Source organism: Symphalangus syndactylus, chromosome 23, assembly GCF_028878055.3.
Source record: "Symphalangus syndactylus isolate Jambi chromosome 23, NHGRI_mSymSyn1-v2.1_pri, whole genome shotgun sequence".
NCBI classification, from domain to species: Eukaryota; Metazoa; Chordata; class Mammalia; order Primates; family Hylobatidae; genus Symphalangus; species Symphalangus syndactylus.
The window spans coordinates 20,579,857-20,599,858 of record NC_072445.2 but is presented as its reverse complement, the minus strand read 5'-3'; the positions used below and the strand labels follow the sequence as shown (position 1 = coordinate 20,599,858).

The 20,002-nt window shown below is 40.0% G+C and overlaps 1 protein-coding gene across 1 annotated transcript in view; it reads right to left on the bottom strand.

Annotated features, from left to right (window-relative positions):
• Nucleotides 1-4,100: 4,100 nt before the first annotated feature.
• Nucleotides 4,101-20,002, bottom strand: part of ANKRD66 (ankyrin repeat domain 66) — a 39,978-nt gene continuing 24,076 nt past the window's right edge. The window contains exons 3-7 of the mRNA XM_055262954.2: nucleotides 16,519-16,746; nucleotides 13,539-13,622; nucleotides 11,395-11,569; nucleotides 9,566-9,794; nucleotides 4,101-4,766 (exon numbers count right to left, since the gene is read on the bottom strand). Coding sequence (XP_055118929.1) covers nucleotides 4,568-4,766; nucleotides 9,566-9,794; nucleotides 11,395-11,569; nucleotides 13,539-13,622; nucleotides 16,519-16,587 — 756 coding nt within the window. The 5' untranslated portion in view covers nucleotides 16,588-16,746 and the 3' untranslated portion in view covers nucleotides 4,101-4,567. The remainder of the gene's footprint in view (nucleotides 4,767-9,565; nucleotides 9,795-11,394; nucleotides 11,570-13,538; nucleotides 13,623-16,518; nucleotides 16,747-20,002) is intronic.

Below are 20,002 nucleotides of genomic sequence, written 5' to 3'. Positions count from 1 at the left end.
CATTCCTTTTTCCATCCTCAACTCTCATGGACCTGGTGTTTTGACAGGGGCTTTGTCTTACTACATGCATTAAATAATCATTAATTTTTCCCCCATATTAAAAAATGTTTAACATATACTTTGCATATACTAAAACTTATACTTTTAGTGTACCATACAGTCATGGAACTGAAAATTAGGACTTCAACATACAAATTTAGGGGGAAAAACAATTCAACCCTTAACAGCTTTGATTTCTCATTTATAAAGCTAAGATAAAGGCATCTTCTAATATTTTGATTGTAACTTTCTAAATTTTCTTTTAGCAAGCATTTATAATTACTGATCTAGAAAATAGATACCCAAAATTGAACAAAGTGCCCTCAGGAGCACACAGTCTACTCAGGCCTTATTCATCTTTTGATTCTCAGAATCTAGCATAGTGCTAGACATAAAGTATGGCTCTACAAATATTTGACAACTGGTAAAACAAAAGAAGGGAGGCAGGACTGTGCTTACTTTAGATCTTCCTTAGTGAAAGAAGAATAATTGCTTGTCATTTCCTTAACAAGTTCAGGTTTTGTACAGGTCCAAAATTAATGACTCTAGTGAATGTGAACATCTTAATTTAAATATGTAGATTGGATGCCTGGTGTAAATTCATCAGGGGCAACATCCTGCTTTAACTTGGTTTCTTAGACAGTCTAGATCTAAAGGTTCCAGACGCTGGTATGATATCAGCAATAGATGTGACCTTGCAGATCTGGTTCTCCTCTTTGGTTTTATCTACTCATCTGACAAAGGGCTAATATCTAGAATCTGCAATGAACTCAAACAGATTTACAAGAAAAAAACAAACAACCTCATCAAAAAGTGGGCGAAGGATATAACAGACACTTCTCAAAAGAAGACATTTATGCAGCCAAAAGACACATGAAAAAATGCTCATCATCACTGGCCATCAGAGAAATGCAAATCAAAACCACAATGAGATACCATCTCACACCAGTTAGAATGGCGATCATTAAAAAGTCAGGAAACAACAGGTGCTGGAGAGGATGTGGAGAAATAGGAACACTTTTACACTGTTGGTAGGACTGTAAACTAGTTCAACCATTGTGGAAGTCAGTGTGGCGATTCCTCAGGGATCTAGAACTAGAAATACCATTTGACCCAGCAATCCCATTACTGGGTATATACCCAGAGGATTATAAATCATGTTGCTGTAAAGACACATGCACACTTATGTTTATAGTGGCACTATTCACAATAGCGAAGACTTGGAACCAACCCAAATGTCTGACAATGATAGACTGGATTGAGAAAATGTGGCACATATACACCATGGAATACTATGCAGCCATAAAAAATGATGATTTCATGTCCTTTGTAGGGACATGGATGAAACTGGAAACCATCATTCTCAGCAAACTATCACAAGGACAAAAAACCAAACACCGTATGTTCTCACTCATAGGTGGGAATCGAACAATGAGAACACATGGACACAGGAAGGGGAACATCACACACCGGGACCTGTTGTGGAGTGGGGGGAGGGGGGAAAGATGGCATTAGGAAATATACCTAATGTTAATTGACGAGTTACTGGGTTCAGCACATCAACACGGCACATGTATACATATGTAACTAACCTGCACGTTGTGCACATGTACCCTAAAACTTAAAGTATAATAAAAAAAAAAGTAAGGAATCCCATCCCAGAATCACTGCCCACAGTCACATAGCCAGTGCCAGGTGAAGTCAAGTCCAGAATCGTCTCTCCTCTTCCACTGCCCTTTGTATGACACGATACTGCCTCTACTTCCTACATGATATAAACAGCTCATTTCTCCCTGCCTGTGAGGGTGGGAGAGAACAGACAAGGACCACAAATACCACTCCCTCCAAATGCTGCAAATCTTCAACTAGATCCCAGTGAAATGGACAGTCAGCACGACAGAATGAAGGCAGGATGTTGGAAGTCCATCTGTTTTGGCTCAGATACCTTGCAAGGGACAAACCTCAGCCCTAACGCTGCTCGGTGGAGAGCTCAACCTCAGGGGCAAGAATATAGTGGACAACTTCATTTAGGGTTTTCATGGGCTTCAGAGAATGATGTCACCCCAAATCTCCCCCTCTGGACTGAGGGAAATGCTTCGAGGCAAGCCATTCTTCATTGTTACATATCTGGGACACTGAAGGCTGTGAAAAATAATAACTACCACAGCAACTGACATTCGGTGACCCACACCTTGTTGAGGACATTGTACTAAGTAGTTGACATGTATTATCTCATTTGATCCTCACCACAACCCTATGACATAGGTGCTGGTATTATCCTTGTTTACAGAAGAGGAAACTTGAGAAGTTAAGCAACCTGCCAAAGGTCTTAGAGCCTGAAAGGTTAGCCCATCGACCAAATCCAGCCAGGTTTTACAGCCAGCACAAACATGGGTCAGGTGGCCTAGGGCAAGTCATTCAACCTCTCAGAACTTCAGTTTGTGATGTCAGTTGTGGATAATGATACTTGCCTTGCAGGTATGTCATGCAGATTAGATATAATACATGTAAAGCACTTAGTACAGAGTCTATGTTGCATCAAATTATTCATACAGAGAAGCTATTTTACCATTCTCTTCCTGTTGTGCTCATTTACTACCTAAAAACTTGTGGGAGAAGACATAAGTCTCTTTATATCTCAATGAGAATAAGTATGAAATGAGGGCACAACGAGGGCACTGGGAGGCCATAGGGTTGTGGACACAACCAAAGACACTTTGCTTATCACAGTTTTGTCCAGCTGATGGAGGACAGGCTATTATCCATGCCACAAAACTAGATGGGATATTTGTGGACTGGACAATAAAGAGCCTCATTTGACCCATAAAAGGCATTATTCCTGGATCCCTTTGGGATTCCCAGGGGAAAACTGAGTTCACTTCTATAGTAATACAACAGCCATGACATAAACCAGTTATAGTGTGCCAATGTCAGCATCTTACACACATTGTCCATCTCATTCTCACAGCAACCCCAGGAAATGGGAATTCTTTCACCTATTTCCAGAGAGGAGGATAGAAACCTAAGTCAGCCTTACTCATAACCCCATGATTAAAATACTGTACTTATTAGAAAAGTCTGCTTGCAAGGAAAATAATCAATTCAATATACTGTAAGCAAAGGGAAACTTTTATGATAAAATAGTATTTCACAGATTCCTGAGTAAGGAACCAGAACTAGGAATAGCAAATTATCTAACTATTCATCTCTGTCTATCTATCTATCTATCTATCTATCTATCTATCTATCTATCTATCATCTATCTATCATCTATCTAATCTATCTATTCACTTATCTACTGACCTATCTCTATCCCTTTGTCTTTTCCTTGGTCTTCTTGTCCTTTTTGTAGAGCATCTCTGTAGCCTTCCTCAGCCCTAGTGTAGAATTAGCCACTCCATACTTCTGAAGTCATCTGCTACTGGTCCAGCCTATCATGAGGATTTCTTTTCAAGTACCCAGGAGAAGAATCTTATTAGTCCAGCTCGAGTCAGTTGTCTTCCAATGTTTGTACTGGTCCAAAGCAGGAACTACTCTGCATTGCAGAGCATAGAGAAAGGGATTGATGCTCAAGGGTAGATCAACACGAAGAAAGGTATCCTCTATAGGTATACTGCTTTTCTATAAGATATTCAAACATTTTTTTCATACCAGAAAATTCAAACAAAGCATGGCTTGTATTAACACAAGCACTAATTGAGGAATATGTAATAAAGATACTTGATAGCTAAATAAATTGATTTAGGCAGAGAAATTAGTATATCTAAAATGCAGAGCAGCCAGGGAAAGTAAAATACACCAGACTAGTCTCCTAGAAGCTGAATATGCTGTCTGGGTTCTATAGCAATGCTGTCCAATAGAAATAAAATAAAAAACACACGGGTAATTTTAAACATTCTAGTAGCCACATGTTTTAAAAAGGAAAACGAAAAAGGTAAAATTCATTTTGGTAATATATTTTATTCAACACAGTATCCAAAATATTATCATTTTGATGTGGAATCAATATTATTATTAAGGAGACATTTTATATTTTTGTACTAAGTGTTCGAAATCTAATGTGTATTTTGCATCTCAATTTGGATGCAATTTTTTATTGGAATTATCTGATCTGAATTTAATTTTCCCAAATTTACAGTTGAAAAAGTATACCTATAATCACATGTTCATTATTTTACATTATCTCTCGTTCATTATCAGGGATGAAGTTAATTCATGCCAGAGTTTCCTTGTCCCCTGAAATTCTATCATTGTTGGGGGGCAGGAGACAAAAGATGCTCACTGTGCAAACCACTGATGGCAAAATGCAAGCAGGTTTTGTCCTCTCCTGCTAATTATTGTACACAGTAGGTGCTAGCCGGGAAACAACAGCCCATGTGGACAGCACCTAATGACAGGTCCATGGGCTTTTGGCAGAAGCCAGGTGGGTAAGGGTCTATGAGTAAAGTCATGGAAAGGCCACCATGCCTAACAGCCTCATTTCTGGCACCAGGGAAAGTTCCCTGCCAGAAAACATAAGGCTGAGTTCTCATACTCTCCTCCCCTTGGTATTGCTGGGCCTGGTGGGGCCTCTACTTTTCTTATTCTTTTTATTCATGTTTTGATTTACGGAAGGAAGAGACAGCTCCAGCTCCCTTTTCTTGGCATCCCAGTCTTCATCACGCTCATCCAGAGGCAGCCCCTTCTGCTGGGCAGCACGACGGTGGTCCTGGCACTCGGGCTCTGCCCTAGGAAAGAAGAGAGGGGCTTCTGAACTTGGAGCAGCAGGGCCTGTTCCAGCCTGGGAATCAGCCTCTGTTCACAGGTTCTGCACACCGCAGTTCAGTTGAGAAGGAAGGAGGCCAAGTTTGAGCATTTCCAAGCATATACTTAGGGAAGATCTCAGACACTAAAGAAACTACTTGGAGGTGGAGAAAAACTGTGGGACCCGGGTGAGATATTAACAGACTCAAAGATAGTCACTCAGCTTGAAGAAAATGCTCCTGATTTTTGAAGTGCTCACATTTATAGAGCAACCTGCAGATTATTGCGAGACTGTTTTCCTTTGTTTATTTTTAGTTTTATTTTTCATAATTTTAAAAGTGATGTGTGTTCCTTGTATAATTTAAAAGTACAGAAACATATAAGGAACAAAATGGGAATCACTCACAATCATATATGTATTATATGTATGTATGAATTATGTAAAAATATATATAATTGTAAATGGATACATGAATGGATAAATAGACAGATAAATAGAGCATTATACACACATAGACAATGGGAAATACACACATATACAGTTTTGTGTGAGGCCAAACGTGAGTATGTGACTTGCTTAAAGGCACTTGGAAAAGTCACTTTTGAATCAATATGAGGACAAATGGAATTTAAGAGGATAGATAATGGTATAGGAAAGGCAAATAGTATTTTAAGTGCAAACTATTATTAAAAGCACAGTTCATTCAAAGGACAGAAAACTCACTAGTCCTTCACCCTAAGCTGGAAGTGACCTTTCAATCTTCAGACCACACCATGTCCTTCCTCTGCCTAGTCACTCTCTGTCTTGTGTTAGTGTTATTTATGTAAGCAAGTTATTTCGTCTCCCAAACAGTTAATCTTCTTGATGTCCAGCACTGTATCTGTTTTATTTTACATTGTTTTTAGGGTCTAACTCAATGACACACTCATAGTAGAACTCAAAAATATTTGCTAAATGAGAGGTTTATCACTTGGGGGCTGAATCAAAAGCTGAATTGTTTCACAACATTCCCTATGATATTCAGAAAATGATCACATACTATCTAGGCTTCTTTTGAAGTTCTCTTATGTCCTTTATCTTCATCCCCTAGCCCAGGAGCTAACTTACTCAAAATGTGGATCAAAGGGAAATTCCTTAAGTGATCCCCTTGCCTAAAGTCTAGCAGTCTTCAATCCCAAGCAGTACCACTGCCAACTCATCTACTACACAAATAAATTGCTAATGCATCTATTTCAGCTTGTGACTCCCCTGATGAGCCCACACTCTTCTGCTTGCCTGGTTCACTGTGGTCACCCACCCTGTCACCTGACCTTTTCCTCCATTCCTCTCTAGTGTGAATGCTCTGCTTAGCCAGGCCACTCATCCCTGCACTGTCCCTCCACTATCCCTCGCCTTCTCACATATACACACAACCTATGCACATTTCCAAGTTGGTGCCTTCACTCTGAATCAACAGTTTTTCTCCCTCCTTCATTAGCCAGCTAGCTTTCAAGATCCAGGTTAATCCCCCCTTAATTCAGGATTCTTCTTCCTAAACGCTCTGTCAGAAGGGAAGTTCTTAGTGGGAGCTGCTGATAAGTAGAAATGACTCACACATGATGTGACTGACCTTTATTGTTTTTGCTGGCTCAACACTGTCTGCCTACTTTTCTTGGTAATAGCACTCCCCACTATTTGGAGGCAAGCACCCCTCCTGCATTTCAGTTATGCTGGGGTCATATTTCATGTTGATCCCTGGTCACTAGGGAGGGGCTGGGATTACTTAGAGAGAGTCAGTAGAGGACAGCCAAGGGCAGGACCCTGAGGAATGTCAGCATTTAAAAGGCATGCAAGAGTATATCATGAGATTTATTGTTAGAAAAAGCACACTTTAAAAGTCATAAGGAATTATTGGAGAAGTAGAAGAAAAACTAAAAGAGAATAGCATCAGATAAAACAAGGAAGAAGAGTTTCAGGAATATTAAATAGCGAATTAAGTGGAGGTAAGATGTGAATTGAGAAGAGGCAATTGATTTAGCGTGAGGAGCTCCCTAATGACTTGAGTGACAGCTGATTCAGTATGAGGATCGGGGAAGAAGTCTGAAGCGTGGGTGAGAGGTGAAGAAGTAGAGACAATTACATAGATTAGTTTCCTCAAATTTAATGTTTCAAAGAAGTACAACTATCATGATTAATACTGCTATATTATACGTTAAAGTTCCAAGGCTATATATGACTATCAAGTAATATCAGTAAGCATTCCTATCATAATATTCAAGCAAATGAAATAACATTGCCTTTTTGAGAGAAAAACATATTTTGAAACTTTTACAAGCAGACATAAAGACAGTTGGCATTTCCAAAAAGGCACACGTAATTTATGAAAATCTATTACATTCCCAATTTAGTACAAACTCAAAGCTGATCTAATTCTGATATGTAAAATGCACCTCTCTCCTCTGGATGAAAATGAAATAACAAACCCTTCCAATTAACAGACGTTTAAAATCTACTCAATTTGATTGCTAACACGTCAGAGGAAGGACATGTTGTCCTTCCCCAAGATTTTAGGACCTAATGTTTACCGTGATCTTAGATCTCGCAAACACAAACTACTAAAGAAGTCAGGTGTTTCTTGATTTATATAGAGTCAAAATTCTGTTCCACTGGGGAGAAGAAAGAGAGGGTAGTTGTTTAATGGGTGTGGAGTTTCAGTTTTACAAGACGAAAAAGTTCTGGAGATCTGTTTCACAACAATGTAAATGTACATAACACTGATGAACTGTACACTTTAGAAACAGTTAATATGGTAAATTTTATGTTATGAGTTTTTCATCACAATAAAATACAGAAAACTATTCAAAAATTCTATTTTTTACACAAATTATTACTATAAAACATGTTAGACACTCTGAGAGGATAAGTGCTTTTCCTTTTGGATTAAAAAAGTAGATTAGCTTTCAAGTTGCTTAGAAGTGTAGGGAAGAAGAAAGACACAACGGAATTCAGAAGGGCCTCTAACTTTTTGTTTGTTTGATAATACCTATTTGAACATGTTCACAGTCCAAAAAGAAGTCAAGGGAAAGGAAAAAACACTAAAAATACAGGAGAAACAGTAAAGATGTAACAAAGAACGCATGAATAATGAATGGCCTTCTAGAAGACATAAAGGATTAGATCAAGAGTCTATATGGAGGGGTAATACTTTATAAAGGAGGGACAGGATGGCAAGAAGGAGCTGATGTAAATGTACATAAAATATGCAGGTGTGAGAGTTGAAAAATGTGTAAGCCATGGCTTCAATATTTTTTCTAAAGTAGAAGGCATACCTCTGAAAGACAGGCTGAGGTGTGATGTGGCTTTGGAATTGCCAGTGAGGGAGTAGGATAGGAACAGATAGCCAAGCTGCTCTGAGGGCTCAGATAAAAGTGGAAATATTCAAACTGCTAGTGATACCCATATATTGATATGTGGGATTTTCTCTAGCTGAACAAGCATAAACGTGGAGAAGACAGAGATTCATCTAAGGTTGGGAATTCTGGGTTATATGCTGGGTTGAGAATTAATAGCAGGAATAGCAGGAAGAGAATGGAAGAATGAAGTGTATTATGGTACTCATATGGTAGAGGAAATTTAGTGAGACCTTCAGGAAGGTGATAGATTAGGAGAAAAAGGAGAAGTTGAATGACAAGAGATCTTGATGAATTCAAGACCTGGTGATAATGCAGGAACTGATAAAGTGAAGAGAGCTATGGTCACATTGTGGTATGTTAGGATTTTAAAAAGTTCAGAGAACAATGTCTGCTGATGCTGAGGTCCACAGAGGATGGAGATCATTGAATGTAGGGGATGATGGATGAAATTGGAGAAAAGTGAATCTGTGAGTCAGGACTCAAGTTTCTGCCTCTTTACTCCCCAAAGCATCTCAATTGTGATATTGGATATTTTTAATGTAAGACATTACCTTTAAGAGAATGTCTCTTGGGTTACTTCTATAGATAACTAATCTCATCATAGGCAAAATTTTCACTTGTTCAACTTTCTGAAGATAACTGCACTTTCAGGTTCTTCGGAGGGCACCCCATCACGAACTGCCCCTGTAGATGGCATTGCTGTCTGTATCATTTGGTTTCCAAGCAACAATGCCCTCACTCCGATACTCTACTTTCTCTTGTATGAATTGCTTGTCGAAATAATCAAATTCTAAGTTTCCAAATTTTGTTCCGTCCCTCTCAGAACTATAACTGTTATGCAAATTATTGGTGCTTAATTATGTTTGAATGCTTGGCTGAGCGAAAAAAATAAACAGGTGCTAGTTAAGTTCTTTGTGTGTAAATAGGGCATTCACAGATGAACACAGAAGTTTTAAAAGATAGGAGGGTACTGAAAAATGGAAGTCTAATTCACCTGCCTCATTTTAAATATGAGAAAACTGAGGGTCGGGAAGCTGCCTTGACTTGCACAAGGTCACACAGCCAATTTGGATGCCTTTCAGAAAGCTGAAGGTCATGATTCTTGCACCATGTCCCATCTTCAAACTTGGTATTCCAATTCTCTTATCTGAGATAATTTTTGTATAATCAAAACAATATGTTAATATAGTTTTAACCCCTAAACTAGTCTTTTAAGTGAAACATTAATAAAAGTAACTCAACTAAAAAAATCAATAAAAATAATAGTCCATTGGCTGGATTTCCTCATTTCATTTTCATTGACCTGAGACCACAGAATCAGCTAAGATCTTGATCACAGACTCCTGTTCCTCTGCTCCTTCTATAGGTGGAAAAAAAAAAAAAAACTTACTTTTCCAGAAATGCCACACAGGCTTTCTGTCCATAGATCTGTGCAATCCTCTTTGGTGTGTCTCCAAAGAAGTCGGGGGCATCGATGGCAGCATGCAATACATGGAGAGTTTTGAGTACATTCAGATGGCCTGATTCTGCTGCAAAATGAGCTGGGGTCCAGCCCACACTAGTAACCAGGCAGGGCCTGGCTCCATATTCTATCAGGAGCCGTATCACCTCCATTTGCCCTTAGACGTACCAAGAAGAAACAGGATGAGGTTAGGATAAAGATGTCCCAAGTGGCCTGAGGCCAGGGCCAGCCTAGGTAACACAATAGAAGGGGAAACTTTGCCTTTGAGGAGCCTCCAGTTTCCTGTTATCATCCCCTCCTCCCTTTTCCCTCTTCTCACCAGGGACTCAGTGCTCTACCTCACCCCACGAACCTTGTTCCCACCCAGGGCCTGAGCCCTGCAAGCCTTCCCTGTCCTCATTCCAAGACATTCTCCTCCCCTGTGCATTGCCACAGGCCCTGCCCAGGAATCTTGCTTTCTCTCCCAAGCCACACGATACCTGCCTATTGGTAAGACCCACTGTGCTTCTGACAGTCTCAACACTGAGCCAAAACCAAATATTTTAAGTCCTATTTACGTGATAAATAGCATGGGTTAAGAGCACAGGCTTTCCAGTTGATGGATGTGATTTCATACCCTGATAATCCCACTTGCTAACAAGTGGCACCTCAGACAAGAAACAAATATCTGAGGCCAATTTCCTCATTTGCAAATTAAGGATATTACCCCTTATATCACTGAATTCTTGTAGAGTGCAGGTGAAATCACAGACATGAAGTACACAGTGCCCAGCACATAGCAAATCTTCACTAAAAGGTGTTTCGGTACAGCTACCATCACTTTGTACTTAGATTTTCGCAAAAATATCCCAACTAATTTCTCTGCAGCCAGTCTTGCTTCTTGTCAACCCATTCTCCACACAGGAATCACAATAAATGTTTAAAAAGCAAAGTTGACCATAGCACTTTCTTACTTAACATTCTTTAATGGCCTTCTATTGCCAAAGCCTTTGAGAGGCCCATTGCCTGAGTTTTTGCCACTATCTTCCTCTAATTCTGTAACTGAGCTATGTAAGGTGTGGGGGATTCAGTGAGGAATGAAGCAAAGTCCCTATCCTTCTTTGTGATGCTCTATTCCTGTTAGAGGTTGAGAGGGCAAAGGACTAATATTAACTGAGAGCAGACTATAAGATAGGCACTGTACACTCATTATTTTACTGAATTCCCATCACAAGGCTCCAAGGTGGCATTCCTGCACACGTTATTTAGATATCAGGCCCAGAGACATCGAATAACTTGCTTAAGATGCTACAACTAGTAAGCAGTGACATCAGGATTAAAATGTTCCATCTGGGGCCAGGCGTGGTGGCTCACACCTGTAATCCCAGCACTTTGGGAGACTGAGGTGGGCGGATCACTGGAGGTCAGGAGTTCAAGACCAGCCTGGCCAACATGGAGAAACACCTTCTCCATTAAAAATACAAAAATTCACTAGTCATGGTGGCACACACCTGTAATCCCAGCTACTTGGTAGGCTGAGGCAGGAGAATCGCTTGAACCCAGGAGGCGGAGGTTTTAGTGAGCTGAGATTGTGCCACTGCACTCCAGCCTGGATGACAGAGCGAGACTCTGTCTCAAAAAAAAGAAAAAAAATGAAATGAAGTTTCCATCTGGCTCTAAAGAAATGTTTGTTCCACTCCCCCACATAGCCTACTGATTGATAGCCTCATGAATGGTGGACTCAAAAGGGCAGATCTACCTAAGCATTGCCCACTCACCTTTGATTGCAGCCCAGTGAAGTGGGGTCCGGTCATTCCAGTCTACATCTTTGTAGTTTGGATCACAGAGACCTTTCTTCAAAATCTTCTTCACTAAGCTGTAGTCTCCTGCAGCCACAGCTTGGTGAAGCTTTGTCATGTCTGACATTTTGGCCAATTCCATGACAGAAAACAACTGTGGGAGAGACATGCCACTTAGGAAATTCTATGTAACCCTTTATTCCTAGCGAGTAATCCTATAGACTTCTGTATCATTTATTTCCTTTCCTGCCGCATGCATTTGCCTCTCAGTTTGCCTCATGTGTGTGTCGTGAGTGTGTACTTAGACCTTAGCTCCTGTGGATAGTGCCTGCCTGTCCCCTACCCTAAAACTATTGGTGGCTCCCACTGCACACAGAATTATGTCTAAACTTACGGGCCGATACACTGCTACCTGGCCTCAAACCATCCTCCAGTGCTATTTCCTACTCCTACTTCAGAGTTCTAGTAGTGTTCCCTTACATTAGTAAGTAAGTAAGTTAGTAAGTAAGTTAGTAAGCGAGAATTACATGTAATTCTGTGCCTTTTCTTTCTTATCTATAGAATGGATATAATCTGCCAGGGTTGTTGTAAGGATAAATGTCAATTTGCATAAAAAATTATATTGGATACAGGGCAGGTGCTCCCTGAAAATTAAATAGTATTAATGTTGTTACACCCATTGAGATGGACACGCAATCACACAAATAAATACCTAAAAATTGTTATTAATGTTATGCCATAAACTAGCAGTTCTCAAACTATAGTCTATAGACCCTCAGAAATCCCTGGAGTGCTTTCAGGGGATGTGTGAAGCCAAAGCTGTTTTCATTATATTGAAATATTATTGGCCTTGTTACACTGTGTTGACAATTGTTCTGATGGCTCAAAAGCAATAGTGTAGAAAACTGCTGGTACCTTAGCATGAAGCAAGGCAATGACACCAAACTGGACCTGGAATCATGCCATTTACCACACACTCAGAGTAAATCTTAAAAAGCCAGTTACATAGGAACATCCTAAATGAAACAATAAGAATTATTTTTATTAAATCTTTATCTTTGATTACATGACTAAATAAATGCGTTTTTAGAATATCATACAATGAAATGTGTGAATGTTTAGAAAATATTTATCACCCTAAAGACCAATATTTTCACGACAAAGAAAGGATGTTACAAAATCATGCATGGATAAAGAGATCCATTTGGTAGACCAATGGATTTTAATAAAACCATATAGAAAGTGCATTGATATCATTTCAGATTGCACATTGCAACTAATCTTTAAGACACTACAACTTACACAATTTTGTTGTAGTATCAAACAATATCCACAATTACCTGAAAATATTCCTCCCTTTTCCAACTTTATATATATATAATATATATGTGTATATGTACTCACATATATGTATATATAATATACATGTGTATATGTGTACGTGTGTATATAATATATAATTATATATTATATATACATGTATATGTATATGTGTATGTATATATATATCATGCACATATATGTATATATACATTATATATACGTGTGTGTGTGTGTATAACCAGATTTGCTTTATATACTTTAACCAAAACAACAAACTGAATGCAGAAGCAGATAAAAGAAACCAGCTGCCTTCTATTAAGTCAGATATTAAAGAGATTGGGCAGGGGAGAGTAAACCTATGTGACTCGCCACATTTGTTTTGGAAAATATATTTATTTTCATAAAATGTCATTTATATTATAGCGTAATAAGTTTATTACAGTTTTTTAAATGAACTAATCAATATTTAAAAGTTTTCTCAGTTTTAATTTCCAGTAGAATAAATTGACAGCTATAACCTACATAAACAAAAGCTCTCTGGGGTTCTCAATAATTTTTAAGAGTAGAAAGAAGCTCTGAGAACAAAAAGGTTGAGAGCTGCTGACGTAAACAAGGAGCTGAGATAGAAAACAAGAATGGAGTGCCACTTGAGATGGGGCCATTGGGAATGTCTCTGATCTCAAGATTTAAGTTGGGATCATAAGAAGGAGCTGGAGTCAACTTCATTAACTGTGACCAGCAGCAGCAGCCCCTGGGAACTTGTTAGAAATGCAAATTATTGTGCTCAGCCCCAGACTTACAGAATCTGAAACTCTGGGCGGGGGTCCGGCCATCTTTGTTGTGGTAAGCCCTCCAGGTGAGTGCTTTGAAATGTGAGAACAGCCCTGGAGGGAGAGAAAGAAAAGTAAATGTAATTAAAATGCAATGCCCTAAATGCCCAGAGGACAGAGAGAAAGAGCCATTCACAAAGATCTGAAAGTAAAAGGAGCTTTCTCTAAAAATGGCCTAAGCTGGGCCCTGATGTGATGGGTCAGAGACACATTGGCGACTGAGGGAGGTGGAGGATCCCCAGCTGAAAGACAGCATGTATGTGGCCGGAGTCACACACTGCAAAGGGCAAGTAGTTCCTAATGTGTAAACCAAGAGTCAATAAACTTTTTCTGTAAAGAACCAGATAGTAATTTTTATGCCAAGAGGAAAAAAAAAAAAAGAGGAGATAAAAAGAGAAGCAAAAATTATGCCAAGAGTCTATTATATATATGTAAGAAAGAAAACTCCCGCTCCACCCTGCCCCCATTGCCTGGGGTGGATCTTTCTACCCTCTTTGTACCCTGGAGCCCTCAGCTGCAGATATTCTTAGGGGAAGGAGGACAAGCCTAAGGGGGAAGGGCCTGGTCAGCGAGATGGTCAGTTTCACTCTGCCCTAGTGATGCTCAGATCCCAGTGAGCTTTCTCTCCTCCTAGAGGAGTCATCTCCAGTTGATTGGCAGGAGACACGGAGGCTCATGGAGCCACCAACTCCCATACTGAGATTCCACTGCTCAGTCGCAGCAGTTGCCACCAGCAGAGTCCCCATTGTGTAGGTGGTGACCAGCAGGGCCTGGGCAGTGGCCAGGCACAGCTGTGGGCTGCTGAGGGGGCAGCAGGGGCAGAGGGCATTGCCTGGGCTTGCTCTGGGAATCTCACTGTGCTATCCCATGGAGGTTCAACACCTTAAATGGTGACCACGGGCCTACGAAAGCGGGGTGAGCCAGATTTGGCCTGTAGACCATAGCGTGCTAACCTCTGATGTATGCAAATCATTAGAGATCTTGTTAAAATGCAGATTCTGCTTTAGTAGGTCTGGAACCTGGCCTGAGATTCTGCATTTGTAACAAGTTCTCACAATGGTACTAGCTCACTTACCACACTCTGAGTAGCAATATCTCTGTGGCTGAAAAGTAAGGTATAGACTGGCAGGAGGCAAAATTGGAGAGCTGAGGAGGGAGTAAGGATGTGGCAGCTGTTCTCAACTGAGGGGCTACATGAGAATCAGCAGTGGATTTTAAAAAATACAGAGGCCTGGGCCTCAGTCCAAAAGGAATCAGAATCTTTGGGTGTGCAGGACAAGGATTGGGCATGTTTTGTGAAGTAGATGCTCTGTACATACTATGTTAGGTAACAGAGAAGATGGCACAGACTGCATTTTACTTTTAAAATTCATTTTAATAGAAATCCCTTACACCAGAGTGTTTGATCAATGACAAAATAGTAAACAAAAATGCTAGAGTGTTTCTAATCTGAGGGTGCCACTAAAATAAAACCATTTTTTAAATCAGTATCTAGAAGTCTTTCGCTTGTCTTTCATAGAGTCCTTTAAGCAGGTTTACATTTCAACCAACCCCATTTGTCCCACATTTGAGTTCATGCCAAGATTCCGTAACTTCCCATGGGTGAGTTGCAATTCAAGTGGAAGCATTGGGCAGCAAAATTTATTTCCAGAGAAATGGAAAAGCTGATTCCAAAAAATCATATGGAAATGCAAGGGATCCAGAAGAACCAAAACAATCTTAAAAGAGAACAAAGTTAGAGGACTCACACTTCCCGATTCCAATAAGTATGCCAGGACAATTCAGTGACAACATAATAGTCTTTTCAATAAATGATGCTGAGACAACTGGATATCTACAGGTAAAAGAATGAAGTTGGTCCTCTCCCTCACAGAGATTTATTCCTGCGTTTTCCTCTAAGAGTTTTATAGTTTTAAGTCTTACTTTTAGGTCTGTGATCCGTTTTGAGTTAATTTTTATACATGACAACAATTGCCACAAAACAATTGAACATAAATATAAGGGTTTTTTTCTAGACTCTCAGTTCTACTCCATTGCCCTAAATATCTATCTTCATGCTAGTACTACACAGTCCTGATTACTGTAAGTTTGTAGTAAGTTTTGAAATGGGAAAGTCTGAGTATTCCAATGAGCTATATACCCAAGAGAAGAAAAACATATCCATATAAACATTTGTACATGAATGTTCATAGAAGCATTATTTATAAGAGGCAAAAGTGGAAACATCCCAAAGGTTCATCAATAGATGAACAGATACACAAAATGTGGAATATCCATATAAAGGATTCTTATTTGGCAATAAAAAGGAATGAAGTACTGATACATACTTTATGGATGAACCCTGAAACATGCTAAGTGAAAGAAGCCAGTTACAGAAGACCACATATTGTATACCTCCATGTATGTGGAATGCCCAGAATAAGCAAATCTAGATAGTTAGAATGTAGACTATAGGCAGCCTAGGGCTGCGATGGAGGTTGGATGGGGAGTGACTGCTGATAAGTACAGGATTTCTTTTTGGGGTGATGAAATGTTCTTAAATTAGATTAGACGCTTTCACAACTCCAAAAGGCCCAAAACCACTGAATTGTACGTTTGAAATGAATCCAATTTTATGGTATGTGAAGTGTATCTTAACAAAGCTGCTTTACAAAAAAACTATTAATTAGAAGCTTTCTACAAAACAAAAACAAACACAATTTGTTTTCAGAAAATATATACAATTCACTAGCTTAGCACTGACTACTGAAATTTATCAATTGGTTCCTTTAGCAACCAATCCTTGTGCATTTGGTTAAATGCACTTGATTTCCTATCTTTATAGTAGAGGCACATCTACCATAAAGATAGGAAATCAAGTGCAAAGTAGTCCACAAATATCAGTTCTAATAAGTGTGAGTGGTTTTTAATAACTATAGTAAATAAGAAAGGGTAACTTAAAAACACTTACTGTCTTCTGTGAAATTTGAGGAGCTCTGTGCTGGCAGGCACTCCTAACCATCCGGAGTGTTGTGTCCATGCCATGGAAACTGACTCCTCCTTCTGCATGAAAGCCAGCCAGTCAACTTCAGCTTCCCTAGGTGTCTGGTGGGGTGGGATTGCCAGTCTGCTTCACACCTAACTCTTCAGCAGTTCCAGGCATCTTTTTTAGTCCAAATGTGTTGGCCCTAAACAGGTTCTTTCAAATAGAATTTAATGCAAAAAATAAAAATAAAATAAAATTTAAAAAGCTGTGAATGATTGTCTGCCCACATAACACTGTGATGGAGGTAGGCTGCTTACAGACCACATAACCATAAGAGATGTGAGACCTGTGGGGGAGTGGGGACAGTGTGGGCTCCTCACATTCAGAAGCAGCTGTCAGGTCTTGGGCAAGTTCCTTAACTTTAGAGAGGTTTTTTTTTCTTTTTTTTTTTTTTTCTCACCAATAACATGAAATTTTAACATCTTTTTTTGTATAGTGCTATTATATATGACTAGCTAAAATAATTTAGAAAACACTTGGCACAGGGTAGATGCTTTTACAAAAAAGAAGAAGAAGAAGGAGGAGAAGGAGGAGGAGAAGGAGAAGGAGGAGGAGAAGGAGAAGGGGAAGGAGAAGGAGAACCAAAGAAAAATTCCTAGGTGCTTTCTTTTTGCTTCCTCTTTTTACACCTTGCTCTAAGCAAATATCTACCATATTGATGATGATGCTGGTCAAAAAGACCTATTTCTGGCCGGGCGCGGTGGCTCACGCTTGTAATCCCAGCACTTTGGGAGGCCGAGACGGGCGGATCACGAGGTCAGGAGATCGAGACCATGGTGAAACCCCGTCTCTACTAAAAAATACAAAAAATTAGCCGGGCGTGGTGGCGGGCGCCTGTAGTCCCAGCTACTCGGAGAGGCTGAGGCAGGAGAATGGCGTGAACCCGGGAGGCGGAGCTTGCAGTGAGCCGAGATTGCGCCACTGCACTCCAGCCCGGGCGACAGAGCGAGACTCCGTCTCAAAAAAAAAAAAAAAAAAAAAAAAAAAAAAGACCTATTTCTTCTTCCTCTCTTTCTACGTTTTCCCTGCCTTTTCCCTCTCTCCTTCCTTTTCTTTTTCCCTCTCTCTGAAGGGAGTTCCTCTCTCTCACTCTCTCTCTCTCTCTCTCACTCTCTTTCCCACCTCCCTCATTCTCCATCCATTTCTCTCCCTGCCTTTCTTCCCATATGTATTTAGTAAATGCCTTACATCTGTCAAGCACCACTGTACTGGGTGGGCCCTGTGAAGATCAAGATACTCATTGTTCCTGTCTTCCTTGAGCTTTTGGTCTAGATAAGAATAAACAAGAAAGCAAATAAATGTACACAAGTAGACTCACAACCTGTACAAGTACCATGAACAAACTATACAATAGCAGAGAACACCAGGAAAGGAGTATGGGCAACATAGGGGATGACATTTGAGGGTCTGAGGGGAGACCTGGCACAGCAGAAGAAATCAGGCATCTGAAGAGCTACGAAGGTGACCTGGGAAGAGGGAGGGGAGGAGCTTGGCTTAGGTGAAGAATGAAGAAGAGGAGGATGCAGCTGGTTTATGGAGTGTGGGGCAAGTAGAAGATGAGATCATTCCCAGTCTACTAGGACATGGTAAGTAGTTTGGATTTTATTACAAGTATAATGAGTAGACGTTGGAAGCACTTAAACAACGAAGAAGAATGTGCAACTTTTATTGTCTTAAAAGACTGCTTTGACTATATTGTGGAGAATGGAGCAAAGGGAGACAAGATTGAAAGCAGGAAGATTGCTGAGGAGGCTACTGTGGAAGTCCAGACAAGAAAGGATGGTGACTTGGTGAACTGTGGCCATAGAGATGAGAGAAGTGAGTGAAATTAAAAGTTTTTTAGGTGGGAACATTGACAGAAGTTGCCAATGGATTAGACATGAGTACTGGGGGGAAAGAGGGCATCAAGGATGATCCTCGGGTTTCTGGCTTGATGAACCTGGTGGAAGGTGGTGACATTGGTGGTAGGAGGTGACTAGGGTAGGGCCAGGTTTGGGTAAGGGAAGGACAGTATAAATGAAGTGTTCTGTTTCAATGTGTTAAGTTTGAGATACCTATAAGACACCCAAATATCAAGTAGGAATCCAGAGTTCTGTGACTTTGGGCTAAAGATACATATTCTGGAGTTATCAGCATATAGGTGACATTTAAAGATGTAAGAGTATATCAGATAATCTAAGGATAGCAAGTGCAGAGAGGAGACCCAAGCTCTGAGGCCCACAGATCTGGCAGCAAAGAATAATTAGCAAAGGGTATTAAGAAGCACCACTGAGAGGTAAGAGGGAAACCAGAAGAATTGAGTCTTACAGAAGCCAAGAGGAGAAGAGTGTGGTTAGAAGGAGTAGCTGTCAACCATGTAAAAGGGAGTAGAGTTTAGTGTGTGTCTATCACAAGCCAGAAAGATGCACATGAGACCCCTTCCCCACCCTCAAAGAGCTCAGTGCCTCATCACCCTTTCTAAGATTTGTAACAGTTCTGGTTCAGCTTGATTTTGTTGAACAAATACCTGATGAGTAACTAGTATGTGTTGATGCAAGGGTGCAGAAACAGAGGTCTTGCCCTCAAAGAGCTTGTAATAAGGGACAGATGGTAAAAAGTTGCATGTGTCTGGGGCCTCACCTTCTCTTACACCCTCTCACAGATTTCCTTCCCCTAATAACAGGTGTCCCACATCTAATTTCTTGACAAGCCATGAGCTGGCCAGAGAGTGAGGCAACCAAAGGGAGAGGCCCCCAGGATTTCCCCAGGATTTTCCACAAGTCAAGATTGAGTTACTTCCACTATACTAAAAGGAAGAAGAAGAAGAAGAAGTGACAAAAAAAGGTGCAAAATATTGTAGTATGTTTTGAATAAAAAAGTAAAATTTTGACATAATACACAGGGCTATATAAAAATAAGTAAGGCCAAAATAAATCTTGATCTTATGAAAATATTAATTATTTGTTAACTACAAATAGTAGGGTCTGCTAATGTGACACTCAGTTTGTATGATACATGTTTCTCAGTGCTCTTAGTGTGCCTTTGTGACTGAATGAAGGTCAAAAGTCTACATTCAAGAGTCTCTTGCCTATCCTGCAATAGGACACAGAGGCCACCTGGCGCAATATCTATGGGCCAGCCATTGATCTTTGGTCACATTGGCTCAAGCACTGGGACTAAAGTTTCTGGATAAGGTGACTTCCATGAGACCTTTTTTCCATAGAATCAAAGTCATTTTTAGATCAGGAAGAAACTCTGGAAATAACGAATCCAAAACTCATTTTATAGGTGAGAATATTGAGAGCCATTGACATTAAATTATTTATTTAAACTAACACTGCTACTGTGTCTTAATTCATCTCTTACCACCTCCCCGACCCCAGCTAAGTTCAACATACAGAATAGATGCACAGCAACTGCACGTTAAGGG